The sequence below is a fragment of the Culex pipiens genome, chromosome 2 (genome assembly GCF_016801865.2).
Source record: "Culex pipiens pallens isolate TS chromosome 2, TS_CPP_V2, whole genome shotgun sequence".
Classification (NCBI taxonomy): Eukaryota; Metazoa; Arthropoda; class Insecta; order Diptera; family Culicidae; genus Culex; species Culex pipiens.
In genome coordinates this window covers 204615755-204637785 of record NC_068938.1, presented here as the reverse complement: position 1 = coordinate 204637785, position 22031 = coordinate 204615755, and the positions used below count along the sequence as shown (strand labels likewise).

The window sequence follows — 22031 nt, the reverse complement described above, 5'->3', positions numbered from 1 at the left end:
TCCTCCCTGCAGATGTTCGCCCGCATCATGAACGAGCGCAAGCTGGCCAAGGAGCTGAAGGAACTCAACGGACCCGGACTCAAGCTGCCCCCGGAGAAGATCACCTACCTGAGCAAGGGGGTGTCGGACTCACCGCCGCCGCCGTACGCGGAGATCTTCAGCCGGCACACCAGTGGCATGATCGGCGCCAAGGGAATGTTCGGCAGTCAGATCGTTACGGACGGGGACGCGGCTCGGCAGATGATCAACGGCCGGGACTACATGGTGGTCAAGGAGAAGAACGGCATCGGGTCGCAGCTGATTCCGATGCGGGCCCCGTCGGCGGCGATCTTTCAGTACACGTACACCAATTAAGGTCGGATTTTCGGTTTTTTGCTCAAGTCAACGGATTAATTCTTGCGGAAAGTGGAACATATTTTTCAAGCCAAGATTATTATTCATTTACAGTGCAAGTTTATGAATCTATCATTGAAAGTATTTTTTCAATAGAATTTGAAAATAGAAAAGTATATGCATTAAACAGTGAAATTCTTTTGAAACAATTTAAAAAGTTTTGTTTGCAGTTTGTTTAAAAATAATGCGTCAATTGTCGTTTGTTGATTGTATTTAAAAAGTAGATAATAGATTGAATTTGCAAAAAGATATCTGAGCACATCCTGGAAAGTTGTTTTGCTATAGGCTTTTAAACTCCATTCAATTTTTTTGGAAATAACTCAAGTAGACTTCTACAAAGCTATAAATGTCGTAAGACAAAAAGTGCGATTATTTTTCTATAATCTATTAAACGAATTAATAAATTATCTAATTATCTTACTAGAAACAAAACAATACTAAGAATACATTCATTAGTGTAAGGTTATGGTCATTGCAGTAGCCATTTTGTTATGAATGAAACGTCATCTCGTTTGCCTTAAACCGGTCTACTACGTTGTATTAGCCGTAACGGTAATTGAGTCCTAAAATTAAGTTTAAATTGCTGATATTATTGATCACAACGAAAAAGCTTATTTTTCTGAGTACCATGACCCATTGTACGACCCATTGGCTTTTTAAATGAATTTTAAAAAATCAACCTTGCGGTCCTTCTTGACAGAAATGGTCCTACTTGACAGCTCGTTCAAAGGGAACCATAGTTGATTCATCGAAAAAATGTTGTCTTGTTTTTTTCTTGCATGAAATGAAAAAAGTGATTAGAAATTGTTTGTAATCGTGTTTTTTACCTTTGTACATACAAATTGACATAGGGCTTTAGGACCCTATTCTGCAAACTAACAACATTACACAGAATATTGTTTAAAAATCATTATCGCTGAAAAAACATTTATTTTCAAATATTTAGATATTTTTTTACATTTCCTGAAAAATACTTGAACAAAAATATAAAAAAAATAAAAAATATTTAATTTTTTTTTGAAAAAAAAATATTTTGAGGTAGAAAATGTTGTCTCGCGAAAAAGAAAATTATTATTCAACAATTTGCACGATAATCGCCGTAATAAAACAATTTTCAAATCATTTTAGCACATAAGAAAACTGCTAAAATCGCTTTGAAACTGCGCCATTTTAATGTTTCGCCCAATTTTTGCAAACCTCTTGGACGTAGCAAAGATTGTGCCACATATTGCTCCCCAACCCAGATCGCTAATTGTCAGGTTTTTGGTCTGGAGTGGAAAGTGCGCAACCAAAAATGTCGGACAGTGTCGTGAATCTGCTTTGTGACACTGCCCGATGTATACAAAAAAGTTGTTGTCAAAATATGACTAAATTGATAACTACGAATGTATTAGGATAATATTGATGTCAACATATTTGAAAAACCTCCCTAAAAGATCATTATCATTATCGAAGATTATAATGAGAAGAAAATAATAATTTTAAGATTTTAAATATAACAATTACCTACTAGTTAAGAATCTGCATAGAATGGAAAAGGCACCAACGAATGCAAAAGTATAGAAAAATACTAAAAAATACACAAAAAAAAACATTGAAAGGACCAAAAAAAACATGAAGACCTTGGCCACGAATAAATGACAAAGCCCGAACGGATCTGTTCCTTAACCATGCGAAAAGAGAAAACAATTATTACACCAAAAAATACAAATCATAAAGCAAATATGAATATAAAAAAAGGTAAACCAGATAATGTAAAGCAAGTTACAAGAGTATTTTATAAAATACCTTGATTATTGTGCAAATTGTGCGAACTTTTTTTTTCTAAATTTTTATAATTCAAATAAAAAAAAAGTTTTTTTTTTCGTTCTGGCATAAACATTGCTTCAATTTTTAAAACATAATTTACAAATTTTAAAAATAAAGAATCAACGGAAGATGCTTTAAAACACAATCATTGTACGGATTTTAATTAATTTACAGAAAATTTATGCTAACAAATGGCTGGTTTAAATTAAAAATTCAGGTTATGTTTCCTGATCTATTAAAAAAATTAAAAGGAAATTTGGAACAAAAACTTTCTTAATTGTTCAATTGTATTGACCGTTTCGAGAATCTTTAAGTTTAAACTAATTTCGATAATTTTTTATATGTTGGTAACAAATATATAACCACGAAAATATTACTTTATTATGAAAAACCAATTCAACGAACAAAATTTTTGTTTGCTGTTGTCAAGTTTGTCGTAAAGATGATTCATTGAATCTTCTTCTATATGGAGTATTTTTTTTTAAAGGTCCAATAAACCAAATTTCTAGTTTTTTCCTTTTGGGTGTTTTTGAAACCGCCTTGAGTTAGGGGTATTAAAAATGGCAAGCTGAATTTTCGCAAAGCTAAAGCATTACGCTGCGAACTTTCCTTCTTGGGACGTGCAATCCTAGTACCAAACGCTTAACCTGTTTGACTGACACTACTGTCTCCGGAAGTGAAGCCGAATGGCTGAGGACCAGTTGCAACTGAGATGGGACAAGGGTCAAATTTGGAATTTGGGAATCAATTTTCGAGTTTTTCGATAACGAACATGACATCTCATTTTTTTTCAGAATTTGCTACAAAGTTTATGTCATTGGAATGATTACCTTAAAAAAATATTTTTGAATATCTCAATCAAATTAAAAGAAGACCCAACCGTCGGTCGCTTTGAAGTTCAAAAAATCTCAATTTGTGTTTCACTACTGTAAAATTGGAAAACCACACAGCAACTTACCTTTCCAGGATGTGCACAAAGCTAGCGATAATTGAACAACCAAACCAGAAGAATCACAGTGCATTGATAAACCCACCCAAGCCAGAGTAGATTTTTTTTATTAAATGTTAGTTGATCAAATATGTTACCATCACCAAATTATCACCACAATCAAAAGATAGTTGAAACCAACGCACAAGTGTGTACAAACAAACAAAGAGTAAAAAAAAAGTTTGTGTTATTTTTTGTAGTTTGAACAAAATACGATGTACAACCAGGTCTAAGTTTCTTTCCGAGCAAATAAACAAAATCGCAAACAGTTCCTTACCATGGTTTTGGAATGTGGGCAACACCACTCTCGTTTCTATTTCTAAACTCTAAGAATAAAACAGTACATCGAATCAATAAAATACATCACGAAACACCAAATCGATCCAACGACACTCGCTTCTGATTCTGCTTCTCAAGGTGGAAATCCCAAACACGCGGATATCACAGATTCAACGGCCACAAACTGCTGCTTTCCGAGAGAGAGATTTGTCTACAACCCAAACAGCGACTTGAGGTCATCTATCGTGAGCTTGCTGCCAGTGTGCTTGGTGCCGGTGAGGGCCTGCGTCGCCAGGTCCAGCTTCTTCTGCTGCAGCCCCATGATCTTCTGCTCGACCGTGTCCGTGCACATGAACCTGTTTGGAAGCGGGATTGTCAAATTGTTGGTTTAAAGTAGTGTAGAAACGACTCACTTCCAGATGTAGACGGGTTTCTTCTGGCCCACCCGGTACACGCGGTCCTGGGCTTGCGCCTCCAGCTGCGGGTTCCAGTGCAGATCCAGCAGCATCAGGTGGTTCGCTCCGACCAGGTTCAGACCGACGCCGCCGGCCGTCAACGAGAGCAGCATAATCTGGAAAGAAGCGGCAAAGACTTTAACTCTAGATCTAAAAATTTGCAACTCTTCACGGAAAACGCAAAAAAAAACTTGATTCGTGTGTGTGTGTGTGTGTGAGATGTCACGCAAGACAGAAAACGGTGAACTTTATTCGAAAACAACAACAAAACAAACGGCACGCAGCACAAAAACACTATTTCTTCTTCGCCTTCTGGACGTTCTCGATCTCCATGCGGGCCTCGTGTTCCATCTCCATCTGCTTCGAGCGGCGCCTTCCGAGGGGCGTCTTGCACCACCAGTACATGAACGCTTCCTCCTCTTCCTTGTAGACCGGTTCCAGGGCGCTTCATCGAAAAGATGTGGTGTCCGATTAGTAGTGTTGGATCGTGAGCTGGAGATTCAACGCCCATTTGCACAGTGGGTACACCCAAACGATAGACTTCTGACCTCAAATGCGGATGCCAAATCATAACGCGGATTGACAGCTTTTCTGACAATTGATGCGACCTCAACGCTAACCAATGCATAGTTTTGTAATCATAGAGCACTGTTTTCAAAACCCAAACAATCATTTTCGTCGTGAAACTTCTTACTTTTCCTGTCATTCTTGAACGACGAAAAAGCCTACTTTTCTGTACCAAAAATAACAGAATCGAATAGCAACACTTTTCACAATAAATGCGGAAAAGTTCTACTTTTCAGCACTGAAATGGGTGCTGAAAAGTTGAACTTTTCAGCACTTGTTTCGAAAAGCAACACTTTTCAACATTTTTTAGATTTAAACGATTTATTGACAAAATACATGAAAATTTTACTTAAAATTTCACTCAATGGGTGTTTTTTGGAACTCGTTGCCAAACTTGATTTCTTCAGCACTCTTCGTATTTATCCAACTCGGTGAACCTCGTTGGATAAATGTACGACTTGTGCTGAAAAAATCCTATTTCTGCATCTTGTTGCATAAACTACTATTTTTTCGCGTTTATGTCATTTCACTTTTTAGCATGCAATGTCAAAGGTACTGTCAGTGTTGTTTATAGATTTGGCTTCAACAGTTTGGGTGTACTGCACAGGTTGCAATAAAAAACAAGAGAGAAATTTAATTTCTGAAAATTCTAGCAGCTTTGAAAAAAATGTTAACTATTGTCCAATGATTGTCCGACGGAAATAATGGGTTGTTGAGAACGATTATTTTATCTACGATAATGTTATCGAAGATAGTCCATAAAATTTTCGTAAAACAGCAGATAGTATCACAAAATGCTTCTTTGATTTTAAAAAGTATGCAAATCACATTTTAAAAATTATGCAAATCATTAGAAATCATGAAAATAATTATTTCTGGAAGACACTGTTGTAAATGAGTGATAGAAAAAAATATCATTTGATGATTCCTGCACCAAAATAACAGAGAGTAAAGCTATGTACCGTAACTATAGCTTGTGAGTTTTCTTCTTTTATCTCGTGATTGCCAAAAAGAGCATTCTCTTTCTATCACTCTTTCTTTTTTCCTCGATCACGCACTCTCGCCAAAGATTATTTTGTTTTCTCAGAAAACGGCAATGAAAGAGCGCGAGAGCGGGATTGGGAACCGAGCCCGCATTACGTACCGTTAGACTTTGTTGGAAAATTTTGTTTTGCGGCAGCTTATGTAGCTACGATCAGTTGAGGGGAACGTGAAGAATGAGAGAGAAAAAGAGAATGTCAAACGGGATTATGTAGACACGTGATAGAGACCGTCAATTTTTGGTGCTGAAAATCTCGCGACGGAAAGAAGAGCAGTGAAAATCTTTACAGCCCTGCTTTATTATGCAAAGAGCCTCATTTTGTAAAGAAACGCTAAAAAACTATTTTTTTGCAATTCCGTCGTGAAACTACTTACTTTTCCTGTCATTCTTGAACGACGAAATAGCCTACTTTTCTGTACCAAAAATAACAGAATCGAATAGCAACACTTTTCAAAATAAATGCTGAAAAGTTCTACTTTTCAGCACTCAAATGGGTGCTGAAAAGTTGAACTTTTCCGCACTTGTTTCGAAAAGTAACACTTTTCAACATTTTTTTGATTTGAACGATTTATTGACAAAATACATGAAAATTTGACATAAAATTTCACTCAGTGTGAGTTTTTTTTGGAATTACAAAAAATGTTGTATGAAATTCGTTGCAAAACTTGATTTTTTCAGCACTCTTCGTATTTATCCAACTCGGTGAACCTCGTTAGATAAATGTACGACTCGTGCTGAAAAAATCCTTTTTTTGCAACTTGTTGCATAAACTACTATTATCATAAAATGCTTTTAAAAAACATCCAGTGCGAAATGCAAAATATCCAATATCCATTCATCCAGTGTAAAATGAAAAATATCAATGAATTAAAGAAAGCATCGCCATTTGGGGCGAATCGGGCCACATGGGACGAATAATCCAATAGCACTGATTTTGTGAAACTCTATTCAAATACTCGCCACGTTTACTACCCGTATCGCAAATTATGATAATTTGAGTGTTTAAAAAAACACCGTCGAAGTGCCTTCCGAGCTCTAAGGCAATGGAAAGAAACCACAACAAATAAATTCCAACAACTGCTAGATTTTTCCAAAAAAAAACAGCTTTCCCACTGAATTTTGCAACCTCTGACCACTGGAATCACTTCGGGGCCCAAACCTCAGCGCGTTGATCAGCTCCAGATGCGTGAGCGGTTGCGTCCGCAGCTGCAGCATCCGCTTGCACGTGATGACCTCCCGGATGCAGCGCGCCACCGAGCCCACAGTGTAGCCGTCCGAGATCTTGGCCATCGCCCCCGTGTCAAACTGCCGTGGGACGCCACTGTACTGGCTTAACATTTCCTTCCAGGCGTACGATAGCGCACCGTAATCCGGTCGGGGAATGTAGATGAATCGCTGGTAGGTCTGTATCATGAGCTTCATGTCCGCCTCCCAGGGACAGTTGGACGTGCCGATTAGCATGATCCGATCTTCGGGGTTGATGTTCTTGATCAGCTTCGGCAGGTCCTTCTTCAGCCGCTTCGGATCGGTGCGGTCCGTTTTGGGGACCTTCTTCATGAACGGTTTCTCGGCATCGCCAAAGTAAATGACGGACGGTTGCAGCAGCCGAGAAACCTTCGACACCAGGTGCATCAGCATGATGAGGCCCGACTTGCCGGGATATTTCCCAGCAATGTTGGCCGGACTGATGTCGAACAGCACCGATCCGGTTTCTGTGCAGATTGCGTGAACTAGAGCCGTCTTTCCCGAACCCTTCGGACCGGCGACCAGCAACGACTTTATGCACGGTCCAAAATTGCGGATGGTCTCAGAACCCAGTGGAAGGATGCAGTACTGTTTGATGAGGTGACGAACGTCTCCCGGGGAGGGATTTAGTGCGCTCCGAGCGGCGTAGCTTAAATCCCCCACAAAGGAGTTGATCGGAGTTTCGGGAAACTTTTTAATTATGCCGTTCGTGAGCAGCTCCTCAAACAGAGACTCCGTCGTGCGATCGGGGGTCAAATCTTTCTCACGTTTCTTCTTGCCCTTTTTGCCACTCCGTCGAGCCTTCTTACTGCCCTTCTTGGTTTTCTTTCCCTTCTGGGCTCGATCTCTATCCAGTGCAACCTGCAGCAGATCCAACTCCTGCCGCATTATATCGTCCACGATACGTCTCAACTCGGCCTCTACGTCCGCGTACTTTTCCTCGTAAATCATGTCGTCATAGTACGTCTGTCTTAGGTTGTGCGATTCATCCTTACCCTTCCAAATCTCATTATACTCATCAATGCCATTCTTAATCTCCGGAAGAAACGCGGATTGCATCGGTCTAAATGCTTTATCCAATCCTTCCTCGAGCGAAACCTCCCCAGGTCGCTTCTGCTGCTTGTTCGGATCTTTGGCCGACTTGAGCTTACTCTCGCGCGAGGACATCACGGAAGACCGGCTCATCTCACTCTCGGTGGCCTGCCGGCTCAGCAGATGGCGGGAACCGCCGGCTTCCTCCGATGGAAAATCCGGCAACCGACCGGTTCGCTTCTGATACTCCTTGAACCACGTCCGGATTTCATCGGCAATGTCCTCCTTCATGGCGGCACCCTGTTTGGTGTAAATCTCCTCCTTCACCCGCACCAAACTCTTCTCGTACTCCTCTTGAAACTCCTTTTGCTGGTCGTACCGTTGCAACTTTGCTTCGGCCAGCTCGTCAACCGCCGATCGCGCAGTCGTGACCTGGGGTGGAATCATTCCTATCAGGATCATTTCTTCCGCCTTGCGTCGTCGCGTCTGTCGTCGCGTCGCGTACCCTCGCCAAACCTTCTGAATCTTCATCGCCGCGTTCAACCCCGTCGTCGACTTGTCCCTACTACTGTCCGGCTTGCCCTTCTCCTTCAACAACTTCAACTCCTTCATAAACTGTGCCCTCAACCTGCCCTGCCTAGCTCGCTCGTGCGTCTGAATTATCTTTATCGCGTCCAACTCGGACCATTCCTCCTCCACAACCTCCTCGTCCAACGCCCCAATCCGTCTCAGTATGTCGTCCATAAACTTCTTCCGCTCGTTCAGCATCTCCTCCTTCTCGCGCCGGAAGTACTTTGGCACATTAAGCTCCATCACCAGCGGCGTCAGCCCCAGCTTCTCCACCACCGCATCGTTATAGCTAAACTCGTTCATATCAATCACCACCAGATCATGCTTCAGCTCCAACACCCGCCCCAAACAGTTATCCAGCAGCTTCCGGATCAAGATCCGCTTCTGCGGCTGCACAATCTGGTCGTAGATCTCCTCCAGCTTGTTCGCGATCACAATGTACCGCAGATACAGCTCGTACACGTGCCCCTGGATTTCGGTGCGATCGTGCTGCGCTTCGATGGCCTGGTACTCAAAGTCGTTCACTCCGAGCTTCTCCAGGTCCTTCTGGGAACTGGTCCACAGCAGGTTGAACGTACGGTTGGACATTCTGGGTGACACAACAACAACTCTAAGGTAGATCTCGAAAGGCCACAAAGTGGACCCACTCGCGGTGACGGTTCTCGGCGGAATGAACGGCTTGTTGTTTGGAATCGCAAAACAGCGGACCAACCTTGCCACGGCCACTATGGTAACGACGGGTGAATCACCCGTCGCTTCCTCTTTGGGCTAGTGGAGCGGAACGTTGCGCGGGAAACGAACAAACAAACGTTGTTTTTGTAGGGGTGATTCCACTCAGTCACAACATACGAATGCCGGTTATTGGAATACTTTTGCTTTCGTACGTGGTTCAACTTTTCACCCCAAATTTTTAGCATCGACATTTGATTTAAAAAAAAGCCTTCTTTTATTGAGCAATTTTCTGAGATTTCGGACATTCGATTTTTTTTTTGTATTTTTTAATCGGGCTGAAACTTTTTTGGTGCCTTCGGTATGCTCAAAGAAGCCATTTTGCATCATTAGTTTGTCCATATAATTTTCCATACAAATTTGGCAGCTGTCCATACAAAAATGATGTATGAAAATTCAAAAATCTGTATCTTTTGAAGGAATTTTTTGATCGATTTGGTGTCTTTGGCAAAGTTGTAGGTTGTAGTTATTATACACGGTAAAAAAAATAATTTCACTTTTTGTCACTTAAACATAGTTTGCAAAAAACACCATTTTTTCTGATATATTTTAGAGGATATAAATGACAACTTTCCAGACATTTTCAGACTGTGCAAAACATTCGTGACTGAGTTAGGAATTTTTGAATCAATACTGATTTTTTCAAAAAACGGATAAGATCGGAAAATTTCACGAATGTTTCATATTTTAACATTGTAAATCGGACCATTAGTTGCTGAGATATCGACATTAGAAAATGGTGGGTTGTTTGGGTGAGACTTAGAAAACATCAATTTTTCTGATTTTAAATCTTTACATGGCAATATCTCAGCAACTAAGGGTCGTATCAACAAAGTTTAAAAAAGCAAAATGTAGAGATTTTTCTCAGCTTTCCTTAAATATTTTTTTCAAAGGTGAGCAAGTTACCTAAAAATTGCTATATCTTGAAAATGGTGGACTTTATCAAAATTTCACTAAAGTACTTTTTGATCACAAATCCAATTTTACACCGAAAAATGAAGTTGAAAATTTGTTGTGAACAATATTTCGATTTTTTTTAAATCAGTATTGATTCATAACTATGTCAAAGGTTTTTTGCACATTCTGGAAATTTCTGTAGAGTTGCATTAAGAGGCAGTATTTGTAAATTCTGCTCGGTTTGTTCTAGAGGTCGTATCGAGGTGCTCCGATTTGGATGAAACTTTCAGCGTTTGTGTGTCTATACATGAGATGAACTCATGCCGAATATGAGCCCTCTACGACAAAGGGAAGTGGTATAAAACGGGCTTCGAAGTTTGGGGCCCAAAAAACCTTAAAAAATCTTAAAATTGCTCGCATTTCCGTAAAACTTCATCAATTCCAACTTTCGTAGATGCATTTGAAAGGTCTTTTGAAGCACTTCAAAATGTGCCATAGACATCCAGGATTGGTTCGACTTTTTCTCTTAGCTTTTGCAAATTACTGTCAAAAATTGTTTTTTTTTTAAACCTTAATATCTTTTTGCAACAGCCTCCAACACCCATACTCCCATAGGTCGAAATATAGGTAATTACATGGACTATAAGCCTACGGTGTTAACTTTTTGGCCAATCGCAGTTTTTCTCATAGTTTTTCGATTTTTCTACAACAAACAACAAACGGTACTTTTTGGTCTCAATTTTTTCATATTTGGAATCCCGGGATAAAAATCCCAGGATTTTCCCTAAACCGGGAATTCCAGAATCCCGGGATTTTTTATATTTTGTCCCGGGAATTCCCAAAATTGGATGCTAAAGCCCTATGTCAATTTTTATGTACAACGGTAAAAAACACGATTAAAAACCATTTCTAATCACTTTTTTTCATTTAAATGCAAAAAAAAAATTTTACAAGACAACATTTTTTCGATAGATCAACTATGGTCCCCTTGGAACGAGCTGTCAAGTAGGAGCTTTTCTGTCAAGAAGGACCGCGAGGTTAATTTTTCAAAATTGATTTAAAAATCCATTTTAAACTCTTTGTGGTCGTACGAAGGGTCATTGTACTCAGAAAAATAAGCTTTATCGCTGTTAACAATAATATCAGCAATCTAAGCTTCATTTAAGGACCCAATTGAAAATAAAAACATTTTTTGGTCTGGAAACTCAGATTTGGGTTTAAAGCATAAGCAAATTTGTATTCGGCATATATCTACATTTATTTGGCTTATAAAGGAAAATTAATAAAATTTTAGTTTACGGATCCGCAAAATGCCTAGCACTTAAAATATTTTTCATTATATTTTATTTATTTTTTAAAGATTTACGTTTTTTTAAATTTATTTTAAACTTGAAAAATCATATTCAATTAATTTTTATCGAAAATCTGCATTTGGATCAAATTAGGACAATAGTAACAAATTAAGACAGCATAATGTTCTGATATTTTTAATTGGGTCCTAAAGCCCTATATAATTTTTAATGTACATCAGTAAAAAACACGATTAAAAACCATTTCTGACCACTTTTTTTTCTTTTTAATGCAAAAAATAAATTGACAATACAACATTTTTTCGATGGACCAACTATGGTCCTCTTGGAACGAGCTGTCAAGTAGGACCTTATCTGTCAAGAAGGATCGCGAAGATGATTTTTCAAAATTGATTTAAAAATTCATTTTAAATCCTTTGCGGTCGTACAAAGGGTCATTTTACAAAGAAAAATAAGCTTTATCGCTCTGAGCAATAATATCCAAAAATTTAAGCTTAATTTTAGGACCCAATTAACAAAACAATTAGTACACCAATTTTAAAATTTATTGTTCTAAAATATCCTGTACCTTTTCAGACTGCAGACCCGATTTCCTCCAGTTGGCGGTAGTGACTTAAAGATACAGTCATCCCACATATTCGGAACGGTTTCCAGATCGGCCAATGTTCAAAAAATCATAGCAAATCGATAATTGAACTTAATGATTCGCTTTTACCTTCATTTGAAAGCTTTTCTTGCGATCTTTCGAATGCTGTATCGAACATCTGCAAATTTTAACTTTTATATGAAGATTTTGAAGAATTACTTTGACCCTTGAAATCCACAAATTCGGAACACTTTTTTCTTACGAATGTAAACAAACTTTGGATCTCTCCAGGAGTACATATTTATTACCAAATAATGACTTCACACACTGAAACCAATAAAACTCAAGCTTAGTGATGTTTTATACATGGTTTGATAACATTTTTGTGAAAATATCAGTTAAATTCAGGTGTTCCACAATTGTGGGAGGCACAATAACATCCCACAATTATGAAACAGGCCATTTGGAGGCAGTGTTTTGCTGCTCTGGACAAAATAGTCTTGGAATGAAGTTTTTTGTTCAAAAAGTACTACTTTTACTAGTGAAATAGCAAGATAATGTCCAAATGAAGGTTCTAAAAATAGTAAGATCGACAGAAAAGCTACTTTTGGCATGCTATTGACAAATTATCATAAAAGTGTTCCGAATTTGTGGGTGTTCCGAATATGTGGGATGACTGTAGTTTGAAAAATATGTTTAATATAAAATATGAAATTCTAAACATTTCTAAAATTTTACATTGGATGGTTTAATTTTATTTGTTTTCGCTTCTTGTTTTTTTTTACAGTTTCAATGAAATTTTTTAGCTCTTGTAAAAAATTAAAGAAATATATTAATAAGTATTTCATGATTATTAATATGAAATAAGTTAAATCACTTTGGATTAAAAATTGCGATTCATTAAAAATTCAAAGCATAAGAACAAAAAACTTTTTTTTATATTTTTTAAACTAACAAAAAAAACTGCTGTTCTTGTTTATATTGAAGTAAAGATTATCACCAAGTACCAGTATTTAGCTAATTCTATGATTGTAAGCTTGAAAAACATAACAAATTTAATGAAAACATATATTTTATGAAAGTTAAAAAAAATCCCGGGATTTCAAAAATATTTTTTCCGTTTCCCGGGAAATTAGAAACCCGGGAAAATTGGACGCCCTTATCAAAAGATACAGATTTTTGAATTTTCGTATTTCATTTTTGTATGGACAGCTGCCAAATTTGTAAGGAAAATTATATGGACAACCAAATGATGCAAAATGGCTTCTTTGGGCGTACCAAAGACAGCAGGATTGGAAAATACAAAAATTAAAATTAAAGAAAATACCGATTTCGTAAACAATCACTCTATTCACATATTCGCATTAGTTATTTTCACTCCTCAATTTTGTATTTATCTTAGAACTTAAAAAGGCTATAAAACGTTTCCAAATTACTTAACATAAATACATTTGGACAAAAAAAAAACAGAATCACAAATAAAAACTGCTTTTTCAAAAAAATAGCACTGAAAAATTATAAAGTAAAGGAGGTGTGAGACTACGACAAACAAACAAACTCGCACTTTTTGACTGTTTGCCTGCATTTTTTTTTTACCGAAATAACCATTTTACAACTTGTGGTGTCCCTCGCAACTATTTCCTTTTCATTAACCGCTTAGTAACAGAAGGTTCTTCTAATGCAATCAAACAAAAACTAGGAAAAATTTGGCCAAAAAACCTAGTGAGATCGAAAATAGTCTAATACCTCCTTAACGCGTCATCCACAAATAACGTAGCACTTTTTGTTTTTGAAGTATTTAACCCGTGCTCCCTTTTCTCTCGTAGTCTTCTCCCATACAAAATAGAATCTGTTCTCACAAACTCTTAATCTCATTAGGGGCCGAGCTCCCGTAGTCTAGTGGTACGGGTTTCGTTTTGTAAGCGGAAGGTCGATGGCTTGAAACCCATCTGGCGAGGCAAAAGGGGTAGGTGGCGGCCGAGTGGGGATTTCGGCTGCTGCGGGAATTGATTTGTCAAGTCCCATGCCTCCCCAAAACCCATCCCATCCAATCTCTCGGATGAGCTGTTGGCGACTGAGTCTGAGCGTTGAAGAACTCTGCAACAATCGCTATTTTTAGTCCACGTTTTTCCACTTTTTCCCCATCGAGACTGACTACATTATCGACTTCATTTTGCTGGGCGTGATAGGACGCCATCTATTTTTAGACGATGACTCAGCACTTTTTCACTCTTGCACTTCAAAAAACCAGATGGTAGCACGATGTAACGCCACGTCCCAATGCACAGGGAAGAGCTTCAAATGCCACTTTCGACTGGGTCACATGCTCTCAGACAAAATTCGAACTGAAGATTGGGCTATATGATCGGTACCGATCTCTAGATGGGTCAAAAATAAACGAGATTTCCCCTCAATCTCGCTCATCTCCACGTCCTCGGATCGGTCTCTCGTGCTCGTGTGGCATGGCATTGGGGGATTGGTTTGGGAAATGAGAGGGGGCAACTGCTCGAATAATTCGTCAAAAACTGTATCGCTCAAACAACAGCGCTACGGAAGACGATCGTTCGGCATGCTGTATATCGAGAAATTAAAAGTAAGAGTGCGTGCGTGCAACATGGAGTTAAACTTTTCAAAGTGCCCTGGTAATCTTCACAGCAACTTCACAGAATGTTTAACTCCATGTTGCACACACTCTCACTTTTAATTTCTCGATAGATACTTTAAGGCATGTTACCGTATAAGTAATGCGTAACAACCTCCAATCGAATGGAGCAAATTTCATAAAACAACTCAAATCGCACTCACCTTCGGTCCGGCGCCCTCCTTGTTAAACTCCACCACCAGATCGTTGCGCAGCTTGACCGGCACCGCCCCGGTCAGCGCCGTAAAGCGCACCCCCTTCACGCGCAACTGCTGCGCCACAATCTCCAGCATGCTGCTCCACTGGGACACGACTACGGCCTTATCGCTGGTTTTGAGCACCCGCTCGTCCAGCAGCCGGATGACGGCGCCAATTTTCGAGCTGACCCGATCCATGTCGAAGACCGGATTCGAGCGCATCATCACCTTGGAGGACGCCTTCGAGAGGGCCTCCGTGTTTTCCGGCAGCTGGTCGGAGATGTTGAGTTCGCGCAGGGCGCCAGTCGAGTCGTTGTTGGCGGCGTCGTCGGGATCGGTTAGCTTGAGGTTGTTGAGTTGGGCGAGCAGGTCCAGCTCGGGGGCTTCTTCGTTGTTGCCGCTGACGTCGTGGAAGTTTCCTTCGTCGTCGTCGAGCATTTTGTGGATGAGACCAGGGTGGCAGCAGATTTGTCGCAAGCGGAGGAGAAGGACCAGGATCTCGTGCTGCTTTACGTCGTCCTTGGTGTGGAGCTGCTTGAGCTTTTGGTGGACGCGATCGAACGCGCCGTTGGGTTGGCGGTTCTGGGCGTAGGTTGCTTGGCTTCCGGCGTAGCCGTAGTGGTTGGCGTTTTCTTTTTCGGTACGCTGGTGCAGGAACTGGGAGAAGAGGGTTCGAGAGTAGAGCAAGACGCGCTGGTAAACGTTCATTTCGTCCTTACTGAGTTGCACCTCGATGAGTTCGATGTTCTTCTCCGGTAGGCACTGGATGGCGCCTTTTTCCTTCAGCTGTTGCTTGGTTCTTCGCAGCATTAGCGACTTCATGATCGTGTTGAGTCGAACCATTCCGCCGGCGGTTTTGTTGTCGATCCACTTCTTCCAGTGGTTCAGATCGTCGAACGGCGTACAGCGGAGGAACTTGAGCAGCGCGTAAATGTCCATTTCCTTGTTTTGGATTGGGGTTCCCGTGAGGGCCCAGCGATAACGACCCTTTAGCGCACAGCAGCCCACCGAAACGGCCGTTTTGTGGTTACGGATTGTGTGCGCTTCGTCCAGGATGATTCGTTCCCAGTTGACGCCGAAGAGACCTCCACGATCGCCTTTCCCCTCGCGTGCGACAATGTTGTAGGTCGTGATGACCACGTCGTACTTGGCGAGATGTCGCGATTTGGCGTCACGATTGGTGCCGTGATACACGCTGACCGCCATGCTGTTCCGCGCGACCCGGGTCGTGATTTCTCCCTCCCATTGGCGCATCAACGAGGCCGGACAGACGACCAGCGTTCCTCCAGCGTAATAATCTTTACGACCTTTCGCTTTCCAACCGGCGTTGTTGTCCTCCTCCTCGTCGGAGTCGCTCTCCTCCAGTTCTTTGTCCGGATCGTCCGTTTCGGCGGATTTCAGGATCAACGAAATCATGCTGAGCGTCTTGCCCAAGCCCATGTCGTCGGCCAGGATTCCTCCGCGAGGTTTCTGACTTTCGCGCCACATCATCCACGCAAGCGCGTGCAGTTGATGGTTCATCAGCTCAATCTTCAGCAGCTTTGGCGGTTCCGCGTAGGTGTCCTCCGTCGGACAGGTTTCTATCGATTTGTGCAGCGTCTCCAAACGGCCCATCGTCAGCGTTTTCTGGTTCTCGAACGTGGCCATTCCCTGCTTTCCGGTGTGCACCGGCACGATCTGATCCGCGGCCTTCTTGATGTCATCCCACGAGATGTTGATCACCTTGTCATCGTCCTTGACCGATTTTACGCTGGCATTCGCGCTGGTCAACGAATTGTTCGTGCTTTCGAAACTCTGCCGAATTTCGTTCCGAAGACTCTTCGATTCCTGCACTTCCAGCCCGTTCAACTCCTTCGCCAAACCCGCAAGCTCCTCCTTCGCCTTAACAATCCGCTTCATCAAATTGACGCCCTTGTCCGGCAGGCTGTTCTTTGCCAGCATCAGCTTCTCCATCGTGGCCAACGATTGCTGCGAATCGGCCAGCTTCCGCTGCTTCGATTCGTAAAAGCTCTGCGAAACCTGCTGCTTGGCGAACGCCGCCCGAATCGTCGGCTGCACCAACGTCGTCGGCTTGTCCGGCTTTTCATCATCACTGGACAGCGTCACAACCTCCGCCGTCTTCTCGATCAACGCAATACTCGAAGTATCATCGCTCCTCGGATCGGACGTGTGCTGCTCGGAAGAGTTCAACGCCGTCGAAGACAGCTTGTTCCCGATCGACTGACGCACGCTGGTCGACAGTCGACCTCCAATCGACAAATTGCCCAGCTCATCCTTCAATTCCTCCTCGGAAACAGCCGTCGATGACAACTTCGTGCTGATCGAGTCCCGTCTACTAGTCTCCTTCACATCATCTGAAACGACCGTCGAAGACAGCTTCGAACTAATCGACTCGCGCTTATTCCCCTCCGCATCGAAACTCCTCATCGGCAAACTCTCGTCAAACGAATCCTCCCGCTCTCCCTGCTGCTCATCCTCCTCATCCGAAACCAGCACGTTCCGCTTGCCACCGGTCTTCTTCCGCTGCATAATAATCTCATCGTCCTCATCCGAGGTCATGTCCTCCGGCCGAATCCCCGATATCGACATCCGCGTCCGCGGTGACAACGCCCTCGCGTCCATCGACCGTTCCTCGTCGTCCGTCTCACTCCCGGACGCATCCGAACCAGCTTCGCTCTCGCTGGAGCTGCGCACCTTTACCGACACCTTCACCGGACCAGGCTTTATCTCCACCTCGTACTCGTCGGAGGAAGACTCGTTGGCGACGGTTTCGGCCTCGGATTTGCTCGAACTGCTGCTGCTGCTGCTCGAGCGCTTCGGATGGAACGACATGCGGCGGCTTTGGCGCTTCTTGAGACGTTCGCGCAGCATTCGCTCTTCTTCCTCTTCCTCCTCGACGTGCTCCTCGTCATCGGCTGTGGGGAAGAAATTGAATAGAAAATTAAAGGGAGAATTGGAATTTGTATGGAAGGTGGTCCGTAGATGTACATGAACGGGATCAATTTTGTTTGTAAAATCTCGCCGAAACAAGAAAAAAACTGAATTTTCAATGTCAAGCCTTATTTTCTAAATTTTAAAACTAAAAGTATCACAAAAAGCTTTACACATCAGTAAAAATATGCTACTTAAAAAAGCAAAATATCAATTAATTTATGCAAATACTATTTTTTAACTTGTGTTCCCAAATTTCCAAATTTTTATCAATGGAAAATTTCGACTGTAATCAAGTATTATTTTTTGCTCCCATATTATTTTTTTATGTTGTAAGGGTGGGGCAAAAACATTTTTAAAAATGGCATCATTTTACGATAGTTTCTGTTTTTTTGTTTATTTTGAATATAAAAAAAAATCAGGTTCAATATAACATAATTTTTGAAATATACATTTAGAGTTTTTAAATTATTATATTTTTAATGTTTAAAATTATTAAACAAGTTAAAAAATTTATTTAATATATACAAATTTAAAACATGAAAAAAAATTCTTAATTTTTGAGAAATTTTTGAGAATATTTGCAACGGCCTAAATGCTTTAAAAAATCTGAAATAAGTAGTCTTTATTATTTAAACAAAAAAATTAAAATAAAATTATAATTATTTTAATTATTCTTCATTTTTTTTCATAATTTCAAGAAAACTTAGAGTTTTTTGAGCATTACGTTTTTATAGCTTTTTTTAACCTCCGGAACAAAAAAAAAACAAAACATTTTTTTAATGTTTAGAACCATACAATTTTTTTAAATAACAAAAAACCCTTTTTTGAATTTAATTCTTTAAATTTTCTGAATTAAGACCTTAAGAATTTTGAATTCTAGATTAAATTTTCAAAAGGTCCTATCTGCATAGGAAACCCATGACTCATAGGTTGTTTTGAAAAATTACTCTGGTTTTTTATAAGAATTTTTAACATACTTTAAAAATTGCACAATATAATTTTATAAATATAAAAAAATGTTTTACAAGTTATGTATATTTAAGAATTTTTTAGAATGTTACTATGTACTAGAATTTAAACTTCTAATATTTATAAAAAATCAAAATTTTAGAAATGTACCAGTTTTTAAAATTCTAATATCTTTAAATAAAAAATATTCAGAAACTTAGTATTTTATAACAATTAAGAGCAAGTTTTTCACCGATGTGAAACAGGTCGTATCGAGGTGCTCCGATTTGGATGAAACTTTCAAGGTTTGTTTGTCTATACATGAGATGAACTCATGCCAAATATGAGCCCTCTACGACAAAGGAAAGTGGGGTAAAACGGGCATTGAAGTTTGAGGTCCAAAAAACATGAAAAATCTTAAAATTGCTCGCATTTCCGTAAAACTTCATCTTAGATGCATCTCTTAGATGCATTCGAATGGTCTTTTGAAGCCCTTCAAAATGTGCTATAGACATCCAGGATTGGTTTGACTTTTTCTCATAGCTTTTGCAAATTACTGTTAAAAATTGATTTTTTTAAAACCTTAATAACTTTTTGCAACAGCCTCCAACACCCATACTCCCATAGGTCAAAAGTTAGGAAATTTTATGGACTATAAGCCTACGGTATTAACTTTTTGGCCAATCGCAGTTTTTCTCATAGTTTTACGATTTTTCTATAACAAACATTTTACAACGTTGGTTTTTGCCCTGTAGGCTTCCATAGCGGCACATTTTGGTCTCAATGTTGACATATTCGGAATCCTCAGAAAATTTTACATTAGATTGAGGTGTTGGAATTTTGAATTTGATTGGAAAAAATGCCATTTAGAATTAATTAAAATATTATTTAGCATTTTGTCGGATTATGGGTAAAACAGGTATTCGCCTACTTGATACAGCATTTGACGTATTGAACACAGGGTATGAAAAATCTAACTTTTTTTCATAAATGTTTTATTTAATTATTTTCTTAATCAAATTCATAACTCCAACATCTCAATCTAATGTAAAATTTCCTGAGGATTCCGAATATGTCAACATTGAGACCAAAAAGTGCCGCTATGGAAGCCTACAGGGCAAAAACCAACGTTGTAAAATGTTTGTTATAGAAAAATCGTAAAACTATGAGAAAAACTGCGATTGGCCAAAAAGTTAATACCGTAGGCTTATAGTCCATGAAATTTCCTAACTTTTGACCTATGGGAGTATGGGTGTTGGAGGCTGTTGCAAAAAGATATTAAGGTTTTGAAAAAATCAATTTTTAACAGTAATTCGCAAAAGCTAAGAGAAAAAGTCAAACCAATCCTGGATGTCTATAGCACATTTTGAAGGGCTTCAAAAGACCATTCGAATGCATCTAAGAGATACATCTAAGATGAAGTTTTACGGAAATGCGAGCAATTTTAAGATTTTTCATGTTTTTGGACCTCAAACTTCAATGCCCGTTTTACCCCACTTCCCTTTATCGTAGAGGGCTCATATTTGGCATGAGTTCATCTCATGTATAGACAAACAAACCTTGAAAGTTTCATCCAAATCGGAGCACCTCGATACGACCTCTAGAACAAACCGAGCAGAATTTACAAATACTGCCTCTTAAGATGTAAAAAAATCTGAATGTCTTGAAATGTTTTAAAAGTCTGGAAATTTAAGAATTGTTGAGAATAATGAAATGTTTGATGAATTTTTATTTTAAGTATCTATAAAATTTTAAATACTTTGGAATTCTTCAAAATTTAAAGAATTTCATTTTTTTTCTTGAGTAAGAATAAACATTTTTTTACAATTTTAAGAGAATTTAGAATTTTTTGTATGTTTCATTTTATTACAAACATTACAAATTCATAAAATAAATATCTTCTGATTTAACATTTTAAGAATAAGAAAAATATAGACCATTAATAATTGTTTAACTTTGAAGAATTGTTAGAGTTTTATAAATTTAACACAATTAAGAATAAAAAAATCTTTAGAAATTTTAAATATTCAAGAATTAAAAAAAATGTTTTAAAGATGCTGAAATTTGTATAACTAAAAAAATATTAAGGGTTTGGGGTAATTGGCTACGATATCCTGTTAGTCATACTTTTTACCAGGGCAAAGAGGTAAATTTTAGAACTTTTGGAATGCTAAAGATTTTTTATGTTATTTATTTTTTTAAAGTTAAAAAATTTGAAACATTCTGAATTTTTAGGATGTTTTAAAATTTTCGGAAATTCCACAATGTTTATAATATAGAATTTTTTAAAATTTTGGAATTTTAAAGGTGTCAGAATTTTGGATTTTATATGTTTTTTTTATGAATTCTTAAAAAATCAAAATTTGATTTTAAGAGTTAAGAATTGTAAAACGTTTTAAAATATTTAAATTTGTAGTTTTTTTTAAAATCATCATCCCGGTACGAGAATCGAACTCACGACCTCTGACCCAACCCGCCGCTAGTCGAAATCCCTCATCGGTCAGTATTCTCAGTGAGCATATTTACTCTTTAAGGGATCTGACTTTGCCGAGCCAGACAGGAATCGAACCCATCACCTTCCGCTTACAAGGCGAAACCCGTAACCTCAGGGCCACGGAAGCTCGGCGAAAATTTGTAGAGTTTGAAGGTACTATAAACATATGAAACGCAATAGCTTATAGGACCTTTTCAAAAAAAAACCCTAGTTTTGTAGAATTTTGATAAGTATTAAAATTAATGAAAAAAAAAATTCTAAATTCAAACTTTTGTTGCAATCATCAAAAAAAAAAATGTATAGAATCGTTATCTGAAACATCGAAACACAAAATAAAAAAAAAATCTGATCCTTTTGTCTGTGACACATACAAAACCTCAAAAACACGCTGAAATCGCTGTTGAAAAATGCAGAAAAACTATATTTCCAAAAATGATACTTTTGTGACTTACTCTCTTCGATAATAATCGATTCCGGTTCCTGGACGCTGCTATTTACGGAGGCATATTCTGTAACGTCGCAGAAAAATATTTTTTTTAGTTAATTTTGTCAATTTGCACAATATTGACGGTTGTCAAACTCACCCTCCTCGTCCGATGTGTTTCCAACAAAGATATCCTCCGAATCTGACATTATACGCAACTTGTCCCGATGAAACTTTAACCAAACACGTCCACTTCACACTTCAAAATCGAATAAAATCAAAACTTTTCACAAAATCCACCAAAAAAGTCCACAAACTTTCAACGACTGCTTTGTTGCCCGCGGTCCTGTTGTTTCGCGAAAGAAAGCGCAATTTTTTTTTGAAAAGAAACGGCATCGGCGAAATTACCGACAGTGATATTTGACGTTTCGGTACATTTGTACACGGTCACCTGCTTCGAATCAGTAAAAACGAGTTTAAAATCGGTATGC

At 39.1% G+C, this 22031-nt stretch overlaps 3 protein-coding genes across 4 annotated transcripts in view; 1 reads left to right on the top strand and 2 right to left on the bottom strand.

Moving 5' to 3' along the window:
* Window positions 1–3491, top strand: part of LOC120416336 (glutamate receptor ionotropic, delta-2) — a 45581-nt gene extending 42090 nt beyond the window's left edge. For both annotated transcript variants that reach the window (XM_039578063.2, XM_039578062.2), the window contains one exon: window positions 13–3491. In XM_039578063.2, coding sequence (XP_039433997.1) covers window positions 13–354 — 342 coding nt within the window. In that variant the 3' untranslated portion in view covers window positions 355–3491. The remainder of the gene's footprint in view (window positions 1–12) is intronic.
* On the bottom strand, window positions 3455–21915 carry LOC120416343 (transcription termination factor 2). The gene is made up of 5 exons (XM_039578069.2): window positions 21701–21915; window positions 21569–21625; window positions 14708–17655; window positions 3883–4040; window positions 3455–3825 (listed from the first exon to the last, which is right to left on the bottom strand). The coding sequence occupies exons 1-5, from the start codon at window positions 21747–21749 to the stop codon at window positions 3681–3683; spliced, it is 3357 nt and encodes a 1118-aa protein (XP_039434003.1). The 5' UTR covers window positions 21750–21915; the 3' UTR covers window positions 3455–3680.
* LOC128093017 (dynein regulatory complex protein 11) lies at window positions 4133–9182 on the bottom strand. The gene is made up of 2 exons (XM_052708387.1): window positions 6693–9182; window positions 4133–4369 (listed from the first exon to the last, which is right to left on the bottom strand). The coding sequence occupies exons 1-2, from the start codon at window positions 8966–8968 to the stop codon at window positions 4219–4221; spliced, it is 2427 nt and encodes an 808-aa protein (XP_052564347.1). The 5' UTR covers window positions 8969–9182; the 3' UTR covers window positions 4133–4218.
* Window positions 21916–22031: the final 116 nt, after the last annotated feature.